Below are 16,218 nucleotides of genomic sequence, written 5' to 3'. Positions count from 1 at the left end.
GCGTATGGCCAGAGAGATGTGTACGTGCAGAGAGATGATGCGTATAGGAAGAGTGATGATGCGTACGGGCAGACTGATGATGCGTACGGGCAGAGTGATGATGCGTACGTGCAGAGTGATGATGTGTACGTGCAGAGTGATGATGCGTACGGGCAGAATGATGATGTGTACGGGCAGAATGATGATGTGTACGGGCAGAGTGATGATGTGTACGTGCAGAGTGATGATACGTACGTGCAGAGTGATGATGTGTACGGGCAGAGTGATGATGTGTACGGGCAGAGTGATGATACGTATGGGCAGAGTGATGATGTGTACGTGCAGAGTGATGATGCGTATGGGCAGAGTGATGATGCGTACGGGCAGAGTGATGATGTGTATGTGCAGAGTGATGATGCGTACGTGCAGAATGATGATGCGTACGGGCAGAATGATGATGCGTACGGGCAGAGTGATGATGCGTACGGGCAGAGTGATGATGCGTACGGGCAGAGTGATGATGTGTACGGGCAGAGTGATGATGTGTACGGGCAGAGTGATGATGCGTACGGGCAGAGTGATGATGCGTATGGCCAGAGAGATGTGTACGTGCAGAGAGATGATGCGTATAGGAAGAGTGATGATGCGTACGGGCAGACTGATGATGCGTACGTGCAGAGAGATGATGCGCACGGGCAGAGTGATGATGCGTACGTGCAGAGTGATGATGTGTACGTGCAGAGTGATGATGTGTACGGGCAGAGTGATGATGCGTACGGGCAGAATGATGATGTGTACGGGCAGAGTGATGATGTGTACGTGCAGAGTGATGATGTGTACGTGCAGAGTGATGATGCGTATGGGCAGAATGATGATGCGTACGGGCAGAGTGATGATGCGTACGGGCAGAGTGATGATGCGTACGGGCAGAGTGATGATGAGTACATGCAGAGTGATGATGCGTACGGGCAGAGTGATGATGCGTACGGGCAGAGTGATGATGCGTACGGGCAGAGAGATGATGCGTACGGGCAGAGTGATGATGCGTACGGGAAGAGTGATGATGTGTACGGGCAGAGAGATGTGTATGTGCAGAGTGATGATGCGTACGTGCAGAATGATGATGCGTACGGGCAGAGTGATGATGCGTACGTGTAGAGTGATGATGCGTACGTGCAGAGTGATGATGCGTACGTGCAGAGTGATGATGCGTACGGGCAGAGAGATGATGTGTACGTGCAGAGTGATGATGTGTACGTGCAGAGTGATGATGTGTACGGGCAGAGTGATGTGTACGGGCAGAGTGATGATGTGTACGGGCAGAGTGATGATGTGTACGGGCAGAGTGATGATGTGTACGTGCAGAGTGATGATGCGTACGGGCAGAGTGATGATGCGTACGGGCAGAGTGATGATGTGTACGGGCAGAGAGATGTGTATGTGCAGAGTGATGATGCGTACGTGCAGAATGATGATGCGTACGGGCAGAGTGATGATGCGTACGGGCAGAGTGATGATGCGTACGGGCAGAGTGATGATGCGTACGGGCAGAGTGATGATGCGTACGGGCAGAGTGATGATGTGTACGGGCAGAGTGATGATGTGTACGGGCAGAGTGATGATGCGTACGGGCAGAGTGATGATGCGTATGGCCAGAGAGATGTGTACGTGCAGAGAGATGATGCGTATAGGAAGAGTGATGATGCGTACGGGCAGACTGATGATGCGTACGGGCAGAGTGATGATGCGTACGTGCAGAGTGATGATGTGTACGTGCAGAGTGATGATGCGTACGGGCAGAATGATGATGTGTACGGGCAGAGTGATGATGTGTACGGGCAGAGTGATGATGTGTACGGGCAGAGTGATGATGCGTACGGGCAGAGTGATGATGCGTACGGGCAGAGTGATGATGCGTACGGGCAGAGTGATGATGCGTACGGGCAGAGTGATGATGTGTACGGGAAGAGTGATGATGTGTACGTGCAGAGTGATGATACGTACGTGCAGAGTGATGATGTGTACGGGCAGAGTGATGATGTGTACGGGCAGAGTGATGATACGTAGGGGCAGAGTGATGATGTGTACGTGCAGAGTGATGATGCGTACGGGCAGAGTGATGATGCGTACGTGCAGAATGATGATGCATACGGGCAGAATGATGATGCGTACGGGCAGAATGATGATGCATACGGGCAGAATGATGATGCGTACGGGCAGAATGATGATGCGTACGGGCAGAGTGATGATGCGTACGGGCAGAGTGATGATGTGTACGGGCAGAGTGATGATGTGTACGGGCAGAGTGATGATGCGTACGGGCAGAGTGATGATGCGTATGGCCAGAGAGATGTGTACGTGCAGAGAGATGATGCGTATAGGAAGAGTGATGATGCGTACGTGCAGAATGATGATGCGTACGGGCAGAATGATGATGCGTACGGGCAGAGTGATGATGCGTACGGGCAGAGTGATGATGCGTACGTGCAGAGTGATGATGCGTACGTGCAGAGTGATGATGTGTACGGGCAGAGTGATGATGCGTACGGGCAGAATGATGATGTGTACGGGCAGAGTGATGATGTGTACGGGGAGTGATGATGCGTACGGGCAGAGTGATGATGCGTACGGGCAGAGTGATGATGTGTACGGGCAGAGTGATGATGTGTACGTGCAGAGTGATGATGTGTACGGGCAGAGTGATGATGCGTACGGGCAGAGTGATGATGAGTACATGCAGAGTGATGATGCGTACGGGCAGAGTGATGATGCGTACGGGCAGAGTGATGATGCGTACGGGCAGAGTGATGATGCGTACGGGCAGAGTGATGATGCGTACGGGCAGAGTGATGATGAGTACATGCAGAGTGATGATGCGTACGGGCAGAGTGATGATGCGTACGGGCAGAGTGATGATGCGTACGGGCAGAGTGATGATGCGTACGGGCAGAGTGATGATGCGTACGGGAAGAGTGATGATGTGTACGGGCAGAGAGATGTGTATGTGCAGAGTGATGATGCGTACGTGCAGAATGATGATGCGTACGGGCAGAGTGATGATGCGTACGTGTAGAGTGATGATGCGTACGTGCAGAGTGATGATGCGTACGTGCAGAGTGATGATGCGTACGGGCAGAGAGATGATGTGTACGTGCAGAGTGATGATGTGTACGTGCAGAGTGATGATGTGTACGGGCAGAGTGATGTGTACGGGCAGAGTGATGATGTGTACGGGCAGAGTGATGATGTGTACGGGCAGAGTGATGATGTGTACGGGCAGAGTGATGATGTGTACGGGCAGAGTGATGATGTGTACGTGCAGAGTGATGATGCGTACGGGCAGAGTGATGATGCGTACGGGCAGAGTGATGATGTGTACGGGTAGAGTGATGATGTGTACGGGCAGAGTGATGATGCGTACGGGCAGAGTGATGATGCGTACGGGCAGAGTGATGATGTGTACGGGCAGAGTGATGATGTGTACGGGCAGAGTGATGATGCGTTACGTGCAGAGAGATGATGCGTATAGGAAGAGTGATGATGCGTACGGGCAGACTGATGATGCGTACATGCAGAGTGATGATGCGTACGTGCAGAGTGATGATGCGTACGGGCAGACTGATGATGCGTACGGGCAGACTGATGATGCGTACGGGCAGACTGATGATGCGTACGGGCAGACTGATGATGCGTACGTGCAGAGTGATGATGCGTACGTGCAGAGTGATGATGCGTATAGGCAGAGTGATGATGCGTTACGTGCAGAGAGATGATGCGTATAGGAAGAGTGATGATGCGTACGGGCAGACTGATGATGCGTACGGGCAGAGTGATGATGTGTACGGGCAGAGTGATGATGTGTACGGGCAGAGTGATGATGTGTACGGGCAGAGTGATGATGCGTTACGTGCAGAGAGATGATGCGTATAGGAAGAGTGATGATGCGTACGTGCAGAGTGATGATGTGTACGGGCAGAGTGATGTGTACGGGCAGAGTGATGATGTGTACGTGCAGAGTGATGATGCGTATGGGCAGAGTGATGATGCGTATGGGCAGAGTGATGATGCGTACGGGCAGAGTGATGATGCGTACGGGCAGAGTGATGATGTGTACGGGCAGAGTGATGATGCGTACGGGCAGAATGATGATGCATACGGGCAGAATGATGATGTGTACGGGCAGAGTGATGATGTGTACGTGCAGAGTGATGATGCGTATGGGCAGAGTGATGATGCGTACGGGCAGAGTGATGATGTGTATGTGCAGAGTGATGATGCGTACGTGCAGAATGATGATGCATACGGGCAGAATGATGATGCGTACGGGCAGAGTGATGATGCGTACGGGCAGAGTGATGATGCGTACGGGCAGAGTGATGATGTGTACGGGCAGAGTGATGATGTGTACGGGCAGAGTGATGATGCGTACGGGCAGAGTGATGATGCGTATGGCCAGAGAGATGTGTACGTGCAGAGAGATGATGCGTATAGGAAGAGTGATGATGCGTACGGGCAGACTGATGATGCGTACGTGCAGAGAGATGATGCGCACGGGCAGAGTGATGATGCGTACGTGCAGAGTGATGATGTGTACGTGCAGAGTGATGATGTGTACGGGCAGAGTGATGATGCGTACGGGCAGAATGATGATGTGTACGGGCAGAGTGATGATGTGTACGTGCAGAGTGATGATGTGTACGTGCAGAGTGATGATGCGTATGGGCAGAATGATGATGCGTACGGGCAGAGTGATGATGCGTACGGGCAGAGTGATGATGCGTACGGGCAGAGTGATGATGAGTACATGCAGAGTGATGATGCGTACGGGCAGAGTGATGATGCGTACGGGCAGAGTGATGATGCGTACGGGCAGAGAGATGATGCGTACGGGCAGAGTGATGATGCGTACGGGAAGAGTGATGATGTGTACGGGCAGAGAGATGTGTATGTGCAGAGTGATGATGCGTACGTGCAGAATGATGATGCGTACGGGCAGAGTGATGATGCGTACGTGTAGAGTGATGATGCGTACGTGCAGAGTGATGATGCGTACGTGCAGAGTGATGATGCGTACGGGCAGAGAGATGATGTGTACGTGCAGAGTGATGATGTGTACGTGCAGAGTGATGATGTGTACGGGCAGAGTGATGTGTACGGGCAGAGTGATGATGTGTACGGGCAGAGTGATGATGTGTACGGGCAGAGTGATGATGTGTACGTGCAGAGTGATGATGCGTACGGGCAGAGTGATGATGCGTACGGGCAGAGTGATGATGTGTACGGGCAGAGAGATGTGTATGTGCAGAGTGATGATGCGTACGTGCAGAATGATGATGCGTACGGGCAGAGTGATGATGCGTACGGGCAGAGTGATGATGCGTACGGGCAGAGTGATGATGCGTACGGGCAGAGTGATGATGCGTACGGGCAGAGTGATGATGTGTACGGGCAGAGTGATGATGTGTACGGGCAGAGTGATGATGCGTACGGGCAGAGTGATGATGCGTATGGCCAGAGAGATGTGTACGTGCAGAGAGATGATGCGTATAGGAAGAGTGATGATGCGTACGGGCAGACTGATGATGCGTACGGGCAGAGTGATGATGCGTACGTGCAGAGTGATGATGTGTACGTGCAGAGTGATGATGCGTACGGGCAGAATGATGATGTGTACGGGCAGAATGATGATGTGTACGGGCAGAGTGATGATGTGTACGGGCAGAGTGATGATGCGTACGGGCAGAGTGATGATGCGTACGGGCAGAGTGATGATGCGTACGGGCAGAGTGATGATGCGTACGGGCAGAGTGATGATGTGTACGGGAAGAGTGATGATGTGTACGTGCAGAGTGATGATACGTACGTGCAGAGTGATGATGTGTACGGGCAGAGTGATGATGTGTACGGGCAGAGTGATGATACGTATGGGCAGAGTGATGATGTGTACGTGCAGAGTGATGATGCGTATGGGCAGAGTGATGATGCGTACGGGCAGAGTGATGATGTGTATGTGCAGAGTGATGATGCGTACGTGCAGAATGATGATGCATACGGGCAGAATGATGATGCGTACGGGCAGAGTGATGATGCGTACGGGCAGAGTGATGATGCGTACGGGCAGAGTGATGATGTGTACGGGCAGAGTGATGATGTGTACGGGCAGAGTGATGATGCGTACGGGCAGAGTGATGATGCGTATGGCCAGAGAGATGTGTACGTGCAGAGAGATGATGCGTATAGGAAGAGTGATGATGCGTACGGGCAGACTGATGATGCGTACGTGCAGAGAGATGATGCGCACGGGCAGAGTGATGATGCGTACGTGCAGAGTGATGATGTGTACGTGCAGAGTGATGATGTGTACGGGCAGAGTGATGATGCGTACGGGCAGAATGATGATGTGTACGGGCAGAGTGATGATGTGTACGTGCAGAGTGATGATGTGTACGTGCAGAGTGATGATGTGTACGGGCAGAGTGATGATGCGTATGGCCAGAGAGATGTGTACGTGCAGAGAGATGATGCGTATAGGAAGAGTGATGATGCGTACGGGCAGACTGATGATGCGTACGGGCAGAGTGATGATGCGTACGTGCAGAGTGATGATGTGTACGTGCAGAGTGATGATGCGTACGGGCAGAATGATGATGTGTACGGGCAGAGTGATGATGTGTACGGGCAGAGTGATGATGTGTACGGGCAGAGTGATGATGCGTACGGGCAGAGTGATGATGCGTACGGGCAGAGTGATGATGCGTACGGGCAGAGTGATGATGCGTACGGGCAGAGTGATGATGTGTACGGGAAGAGTGATGATGTGTACGTGCAGAGTGATGATACGTACGTGCAGAGTGATGATGTGTACGGGCAGAGTGATGATGTGTACGGGCAGAGTGATGATACGTATGGGCAGAGTGATGATGTGTACGTGCAGAGTGATGATGCGTACGGGCAGAGTGATGATGCGTACGTGCAGAATGATGATGCATACGGGCAGAATGATGATGCGTACGGGCAGAATGATGATGCATACGGGCAGAATGATGATGCGTACGGGCAGAATGATGATGCGTACGGGCAGAGTGATGATGCGTACGGGCAGAGTGATGATGTGTACGGGCAGAGTGATGATGTGTACGGGCAGAGTGATGATGCGTACGGGCAGAGTGATGATGCGTATGGCCAGAGAGATGTGTACGTGCAGAGAGATGATGCGTATAGGAAGAGTGATGATGCGTACGTGCAGAATGATGATGCGTACGGGCAGAATGATGATGCGTACGGGCAGAGTGATGATGCGTACGGGCAGAGTGATGATGCGTACGTGCAGAGTGATGATGCGTACGTGCAGAGTGATGATGTGTACGGGCAGAGTGATGATGCGTACGGGCAGAATGATGATGTGTACGGGCAGAGTGATGATGTGTACGGGGAGTGATGATGCGTACGGGCAGAGTGATGATGCGTACGGGCAGAGTGATGATGTGTACGGGCAGAGTGATGATGTGTACGTGCAGAGTGATGATGTGTACGGGCAGAGTGATGATGCGTACGGGCAGAGTGATGATGAGTACATGCAGAGTGATGATGCGTACGGGCAGAGTGATGATGCGTACGGGCAGAGTGATGATGAGTACATGCAGAGTGATGATGCGTACGGGCAGAGTGATGATGCGTACGGGCAGAGTGATGATGCGTACGGGCAGAGTGATGATGCGTACGGGCAGAGTGATGATGCGTACGGGAAGAGTGATGATGTGTACGGGCAGAGAGATGTGTATGTGCAGAGTGATGATGCGTACGTGCAGAATGATGATGCGTACGGGCAGAGTGATGATGCGTACGTGTAGAGTGATGATGCGTACGTGCAGAGTGATGATGCGTACGTGCAGAGTGATGATGCGTACGGGCAGAGAGATGATGTGTACGTGCAGAGTGATGATGTGTACGTGCAGAGTGATGATGTGTACGGGCAGAGTGATGTGTACGGGCAGAGTGATGATGTGTACGGGCAGAGTGATGATGTGTACGGGCAGAGTGATGATGTGTACGGGCAGAGTGATGATGTGTACGGGCAGAGTGATGATGTGTACGTGCAGAGTGATGATGCGTACGGGCAGAGTGATGATGCGTACGGGCAGAGTGATGATGTGTACGGGCAGAGAGATGTGTATGTGCAGAGTGATGATGCGTACGGGCAGAGTGATGATGCGTACGGGCAGAGTGATGATGCGTACGGGCAGAGTGATGATGTGTACGGGCAGAGTGATGATGTGTACGGGCAGAGTGATGATGCGTACGGGCAGAGTGATGATGCGTATGGCCAGAGAGATGTGTACGTGCAGAGAGATGATGCGTATAGGAAGAGTGATGATGCGTACGGGCAGACTGATGATGCGTACGTGCAGAGAGATGATGCGTACGGGCAGAGTGATGATGCGTACGTGCAGAGTGATGATGTGTACGTGCAGAGTGATGATGTGTACGGGCAGAGTGATGATGCGTACGGGCAGAATGATGATGTGTACGGGCAGAGTGATGATGTGTACGGGCAGAGTGATGATGTGTACGTGCAGAGTGATGATGCGTATGGGCAGAATGATGATGCGTACGGGCAGAGTGATGATGCGTACGGGCAGAGTGATGATGTGTACGTGCAGAGTGATGATGTGTACGGGCAAAGTGATGATGTGTACGGGCAGAGTGATGATACGTACGGGCAGAGTGATGATGTGTACGGGCAGAGTGATGATACGTACGGGCAGAGTGATGATGCGTACGGGCAGAGTGATTGATGTGTACGTGCAGAGTGATGATGTGTACGTGCAGAGTGATGATGCGTACGGGCAGAGTGATGATGCGTATGGGCAGAGTGATTGATGTGTACGTGCAGAGTGATGATGTGTACGTGCAGAGTGATGATGCGTACGGGCAGAGTGATTGATGTGTACGGGCAGAGTGATGATGTGTACGTGCAGAGTGATGATGTGTACGTGCAGAGTGATGATGTGTACGGGCAGAGTGATGATGTGTACGGGCAGAGTGATGATGTGTACGTGCAGAATGATGATGTGTACGTGCAGAGTGATGATGCGTATGGGCAGAATGATGATGTGTACGTGCAGAGTGATGATGTGTACGGGCAGAGTGATGATGCGTACGGGCAGAGTGATGATGCGTACGTGCAGAGTGATGATGCGTACGTGCAGAGTGATGATGCGTACGGGCAGAGTGATGATGCGTACGTGCAGAGTGATGATGCGTACGGGCAGAGTGATGATGCGTACGTGCAGAGTGATGATGCGTACGGGCAGAGTGATGATACGTACGGGCAGAGTGATGATGCGTACGGGCAGAGTGATGATGCGTAGGGGTAGAATGATGATGCGTACGGGCAGAGTGATGATGCGTACGGGCAGAGTGATGATGCGTACGGGCAGAGTGATGATGCGTACGGGCAGAGTGATGATACGTATGGGCAGAGTGATGATGCGTACGGGCAGAGTGATGATACGTACGGGCAGAGTGATGATGCGTACGGGCAGAGTGATGATGCGTACGGGCAGAGTGATGATACGTATGGGCAGAGTGATGATACGTACGGGCAGAGTGATGATGCGTACGTGCAGAGTGATGATGCGTAGGGGTAGAATGATGATGCGTACGGGCAGAGTGATGATGCGTACGGGCAGAGTGATGATGCGTACGGGCAGAGTGATGATGCGTACGGGTAGAGTGAGCAACCAGCCTGTTGTTCGATGTTAGCGCTGAGAGGCAGGACTGTGCCACGTGTGACCAACTGCTGGAATCTGTATTTTTGGGGGAGTGTAATTTGGGAAAATCTATCTAAAAGGCCGATAAACTAATTGCTTTCTAATTAAAAAATATTATCACGTGGATTACTGAGCACTTGAAGACAATTATATCCACGTGTGTGTACAAAGACTGAATAATTATTGAGCCATCTCATCTCTGTACAGGCTCACATCTAGGGGCTGATTCTGATAGAACGCAAGCGCTGCCATCCTTGAGCCTTTTGTTGCAGTCACGTCTGTGACTTTATACTAACGCCGCTACAAAGCCCCTCCCTGGTTTACTGAGACGCCCACTGTCCGCACTGTAGGCGCTGAAATGCAGCTTGGTGTATCTCCATATGCACCATCGGTTGCACCATAAGTCGCACCATAGGCCCTATGGCAGATGTAGTGTCTCTGTCTGAGTATGGCCGCCTATGTGAGCGGTGGATGGCTATGGACACAACCGCTTTCACCGTTACGCCAGCGACACTTCCTTAAGAAGCAATATCTGTTGTATTTATCTTTGCAGTGTATACACTTTCCTTATTAGTGATTTGCCCATTATTTTTGTTATTGGTGCAAACAACATCTCTCAGCAGACACGAGGTCTATTTACTAAGCCTTGAATGGAGATAAAGTAAACAGCGCTAAAGGGGTCTATTCATGAAGCAGTGAAAAGTGTGGAGAAGTGAGCCAGTGGAGAAGTTGCCCATGGCAACCAGTCAGCATTGAAGTAACATTTATACTTTGCATACTATACAGTTGTACGGAGCAGCTGATTGGTTGCCATGGGCTGCTGTCACCGGCCGATGTAATGGGGACCCTGAGACGTACCTCGCAGATGATCTTGAGGTGGGTGACGCGCAGTTTCCCCCCTTTCAGATCATCGGTTAGAACGGAGATGACAAAGTCTCCCGGTTTACTGCGACTTTCCCTGACCAGGAACGTCCACGGCTCCCCATTCTGCTGCAGCAACTTCTCTGAGTCTGCGCCGGAGAGATATCCGTGGTACCATCTGTAGAGAGAGATAATAATATACATATATATCAGCATGGATATAGATTAGTGGCCCATTCATTTTCCTACTACCAGGCCTCTGCTGTGGAGGCCGTCTCCCTGCTATACCTCATGTGTCTCATGCCGTGCCTTATCGATGTGCGACAGTGTGATAGCACGGTGACATAGTGGTTAGCATTACCACTGAGGTCATGTTATCAGACAGAAGCCTTAGTCCATATACTACTAGAGTAGTTATTTCACACAAGGAGCAGCACCCAGTATTCCTCCCCTAAACCCTCTGGCATTTTCTCATCCTCTGATCACACAAATGAAGATGACGTATCTACTGTCTTCTCATCTTCCCATAGGTGCAGGCAGTGCAGCTGCTATGGGGCCCAGAGGTGAAGGGGGCCACCTACCCCGTCACATTTACATGTATTATATACAAGGGCATAGCTACCATAGGTGCAGGGAATGCAGTTTCTATGGGGCCCAGAGCTGAGAGGGGCCACCTTCCCTGTCACAGTTACATGTGTTATATACAAGGGCATAGCTACCATAGGTGCAGGGAGTGCAGTTTCTATGGGGCCCAGAGCTGAGAGGGACCACCTTCCCTGTCACAGTCACATGTGTTATATACAGGGTGTAGCTACCATAGGTGCAGGGAATGCAGCTGCTATAGGGCCCAGAGCTGAGAGGGGCCCACCTTCCCTGTCACAGTTACATGTGTTATATACAGGGTGTAGCTACCATAGGTGCAGGCAGTGCAGCTGCTATGGGGCCCAGAGCTGAGAGGGGCCACCTTCCCTGTCACAGTTACATGTGTTATATACAGGGTGTAGCTACCATAGGGGCAGGGAGTGTAGCTGCTATGGGGCCTAGAGCTGAGAGGGCCCACCTTCCCTGTCACAGTTACATGTGTTATATACAGGGTGTAGCCAGGGCCGGACTGGGACTAAAAATAGGCCCTGGCATTTTTTAAGCACACAGGCCCACCTCTGTGACTCCTCCCCTTACTATTCCTGACTCCTCCCACTTATTAGTCTATGTTCTTACAAATATAATTAATATTCTAACAACATACAGGCGTACATCATTCTCTATTAAAATATACACAACCAGTGGTTGAAGTGGAAATTTTTAAGTGGGGGTATGGAAATGTGAGGCTTGTAATGAAGCGCGCGCCGAAGGCGCGAGCGCGCTCCGGAAAAGGGGGCGTGGCCACTCAAAGGGGGCGTGGTCACTCAAAAGGGGGTGTGGTCTTCAGTGTAATTTACCACACCATACACCCCTTATACGCATTATGCACCACAATAGTAGGACCCCTTATACTATCTAGTACTGCTGCCCCTTTCACATTATACCACACAGTATGAGACAAAATTCACATTACAGCACCCGGTATGAGTCGAAATTTACATTATATGCCCCCGATAGTGCAGTGCCAGGTATACAAATGCCCCCACAGTGCCAGGTATACAAATGCCCCCACAGTGCCAGGTATACAGATGCCCCCACAGTGCCAGGTAGACAATTGCACCCACAGTGCCAGGTAAACAATTGCCCCCACAGTGCCAGGTAAACAATTGCCCCCACAGTGCCAGGTACACAAATGCCCCCACAGTGCCAGATCCACAAATGCACCCCACAGTGCCAGGTATACAAATGCCCCCACAGTGCCATGTATACAAATGCCCCCACAGTGCCAGATCCACAAATGCCCCCACAGTGCCAGGTATACAAATGCCCCCACAGTGCCAGGTATACAGATGCCCCCACAGTGCCAGGTATACAGATGACGCCACAGTGCCAGGTATACAAATGCCCCCACAGTGCCAGGTAACCAATTGCCCCCACAGTGCCAGGTAAACAATTGCCCCCACAGTGCCAGGTACACAAATGCCCCCACAGTGCCAGATCCACAAATGCCCCCCACAGTGCCAGGTATACAAATGCCCCACAGTGCCAGCCAATTGCCCCCACAGTGCCAGGTATACAATTGCCCCACAGTGCCAGCCAATTGCCCCCACAGTGCCAGGTATACAATTGCCCCCACAGCAGCCAGTGCTGCAGCTGCTTACCGCTGCTGCACTGCTGCTGCTCCTCCTCCTCCGGGCTGTGAGGGACGGGGGTGAGAACGCCGGGCGCCCGCCAGCACGGCTGTGTCTGGCGCGGCAGCGTATAGCGTTCAAACCAGCCGCCGGTTCGTGAGCCAATCAGAGCTCGCGGACCGGCGGCTTCTGATTGGCTGCCGGTCCGCGAGCTCTGATTGGCTCACGAACCGGCGGCTGCTTTGAAGTCCGCTATACGCGCCACGCCAGACACAGCCGTGCTGGCGGGCGCCCGGCGTTCTGACCCCCGTCCCTCACAGCTCTCCAAGCCTGACAGCTGAGACGCGCTGCCGCCGGACTGAGTGGCAGCGCGTCTCAGTGACCGCTGGACCGGCCCACGTGGCCATCGGCCCTTCTGGCATCTGCCAGAAGTGCCAGATGGTCAGTCCAGCCCTGGGTGTAGCTACCATAGGTGCAGGGAGTGCAGCTGCTATGGGGCCAGAGCTGAGAGGGGCCACCTTCCCTGTCACAGTTACACATACTTGCCTACTTTTGAATAAGCATTTCAGGGAGATTGTGAAAGTAACACCTTGTATAAGCGCTGACGTATACTACATCTGAAAGGTGTCATGAAAATGACTTACATCCAAATATAAATGAGCCCCAACGTTAGTAAGATTTCTTGTTGAAAAAAAGACACGGATATATTTCAGGATTTGTTCACGTATTGTGTTTTACAAGAGGTTCCATATACTGCAAAGTGGCTACGAGAAAGCTTATTTAATATGCATGTTGCTATAGGGATCACTATGCCTTATAACAAAGGCAGGAAAATGGCACTGATGAGCCGATTTGAATGTATGTATCTCTGATTTCCAAGAATGTAACAACTGCATAATGGGGATAAAGTGCAATGAGGGAGATTTCTGGACAATTCAGGGAGTCAGGGAGATTGCTTCTATTTCAAGGAGTCTCCTGCAGAATGCGGGAGGGTAGGCAACTATGCAGTTACATGTGTTATATACAAGGGCGTAGCTACCATAGGTGCAGGGAGTGCAGCTGCTATGGGGCCCAGAGCTGAGAGGGGCCACCTTCCCTGTCACAGTTACCTGTGTTATATACAAGGGTTTAGCTACCATAGGCATACCTCCCAACATGACCCTCTCCAGGAGGGACACAGTGCTCTGCTTCTGGACTTTTCTCTTAATTTATGATTTCTGGCACCTGTTTTGAACAGGTTTTTGGCTAAGAAAGGTGTTTCAGCACAGGTGATGGCAATCATAAATTAAGAGGGAAGTCCAGGAGCAGAGCATTGTGTCCCTCCTGGAGAGGGTCATGTTGGGAGGTATGCCATAGGTGCAGGGAGTGCAGCTGCTACGGGGCCCAGAGCTGAGAGGGGCCACCTTCCCTGTCACAGTTACATGTGTTATATACAAGGGCGTAGTTACCATAGGTGCAGGGAGTGCAGCTGCTATGGGGCCCAGAGCTGAGAGGGGCCACCTTCCCTGTCACAGTTACATGTGTTATATACAGGGTGTAGCTACCATAGGTGCAGGGAGTGCAGCTGCTATGGGGCCAGAGCTGAGAGGTGCCACCTTCCCTGTCACAGTTACATGTGTTATATACAGGGTGTAGTTACCATAGGTGCAGGGAGTGCAGCTGCTATGGGGCCCAGAGCTGAGAGGGGCCACCTTCCCTGTCACAGTTACATGTGTTATATACAAGGGTGTAGCTACCATAGGTGCAGGGAGTGCAGCTGCTATGGGGCCCAGAGCTGAGAGGGGGCCACCTTCCCTGTCACAGTTACATGTGTTATATACAAGGGTGTAGCTACCATAGGTGCAGGCAGTGCAGCTGCTATGGGGCCCAGAGCTGAGAAGGGCCACCTTCCCTGTCACAGTTACATGTGTTATATACAGGGTGTAGCTACCATAGGTGCAGGGAGTGCAGCTGTTATGGGGCCCAGAGCTGAGAGGGGCCACCTTCCCTGTCACAGTTACATGTGTTATATACAGGGTGTAGCTACCATAGGTGCAGGGAGTGTAGCTGCTATGGGGCCCAGAGCTGAGAGGGGGCCACCTTCCCTGTCACAGTTACATGTGTTATATACAGGGTGTAGCTACCATAGGTTCAGGAAGTGCAGCTGCTATGGGGCCCAGAGCTGAGAAGGGGCCACCTTCTCTGTCACAGTTACATGTGTTATATACATTTTTCACCATTGTGTGGTACTGTACATAGGGGACATTACAAACGTTTGTCTTGGGACCTACAATATATCTAGATATGCCCCTGGACCTGCCCCATGTAATGTGGAATAAAGTCAACTGGAGGGCGCTATAATGTTACATAATATGAATTGGGGCACTGTAATGTGGCACAATATGAAGTGAAGGCACTAATGTGACATAATACAGTATGATCTGGGGACACTGTATGTCATAATGTAAATTAGGGCACTGCTATGGGTCATAACATTAACTAAGGCACTGCTATGGCTCCGAAAATAAACTAGGGCACTATTTGGAGGCTTAACTTATTGGACCCACTTTGGTGCAACATTCCGTACAGACAGCACTGACTAAGGTGGTGAATGATTTGGTCACTGCTAAGTCTAGTGGCCATGACCCATTTCTAATACTCCTATATGCCTTTGTGGCATATGACACTGCTCACCACTGTCTCAAAACGCTACAATCCCTAGATTGTCAGCGTGCATTCCTATCCTGGCTCTCATTATACTTAACTAATCACTCTATTGCTGTATCTTCCAGCATCTTGGAGCAAGAACACTGTGCCAGTGGTTTCGGTGAGTGCATGAAAAGGAGGCGTGGCTGTTTAAACTCCCCCCCCATTCCCCGCAGCCTCCTTCTGCAGTGTTTTGATATCCCCTTTCAACCCTTCCCCCTCACGGGACACAGCGGCCCGCCGGTGTGACAGCCGGACAGAGCCTGAAAAGCGGAACTGTTTTTTAAAGGGGCAATCATGTTCAAATGTTCAAGGCTAAACCATGCCTTATGCATGAATGCCCGTTTAAAGAAAAAGTCAGAGTTTGTCCGGCATCCTACACAGCCGGCGAACACGGACTTCATTACATCCCGGCCTTCATCTTGGAAGTCATCTCGCCACCTCAAACTCAAGTTTTCAAAAACAAAGTTAATAGGACTCCCGCCACCCAATAGTAATTACTGACCTGATGCCTCGCAGCCGATACAGTCCACAGAAAACTGGGGTTTGCACATGCGCAGTCAAACCACCGCTTGACTGTGCATGTGCGGTCTCGGGACCCGGCTGGCGGCAGCAGCAGCGGCCTTCCTCATCTCCAGGGACATGGCCCCCCTCCACTTCAAAGGTAGGAGCCGCCGCTGCCCATATCTGACACGAGTCTAATCCAT

The 16,218-nt window shown here is 51.6% G+C and overlaps 1 protein-coding gene across 2 annotated transcripts in view; it reads right to left on the bottom strand.

Moving 5' to 3' along the window:
• The window catches only part of PTPN6 (protein tyrosine phosphatase non-receptor type 6), a 180,112-nt gene that overhangs the window by 66,548 nt on the left and 97,346 nt on the right, over nt 1-16,218 (bottom strand). For both annotated transcript variants that reach the window (XM_063962488.1, XM_063962487.1), the window contains exon 4: nt 10,611-10,791. In XM_063962488.1, the coding sequence (XP_063818558.1) occupies nt 10,611-10,791 (181 nt within the window). The remainder of the gene's footprint in view (nt 1-10,610; nt 10,792-16,218) is intronic.

This window comes from Pseudophryne corroboree, chromosome 3 (genome assembly GCF_028390025.1).
Source record: "Pseudophryne corroboree isolate aPseCor3 chromosome 3, aPseCor3.hap2, whole genome shotgun sequence".
Classification (NCBI taxonomy): Eukaryota; Metazoa; Chordata; class Amphibia; order Anura; family Myobatrachidae; genus Pseudophryne; species Pseudophryne corroboree.
Note: the sequence above shows the minus strand (reverse complement) of the source record. Positions and strands in the feature narration are given on the sequence as shown.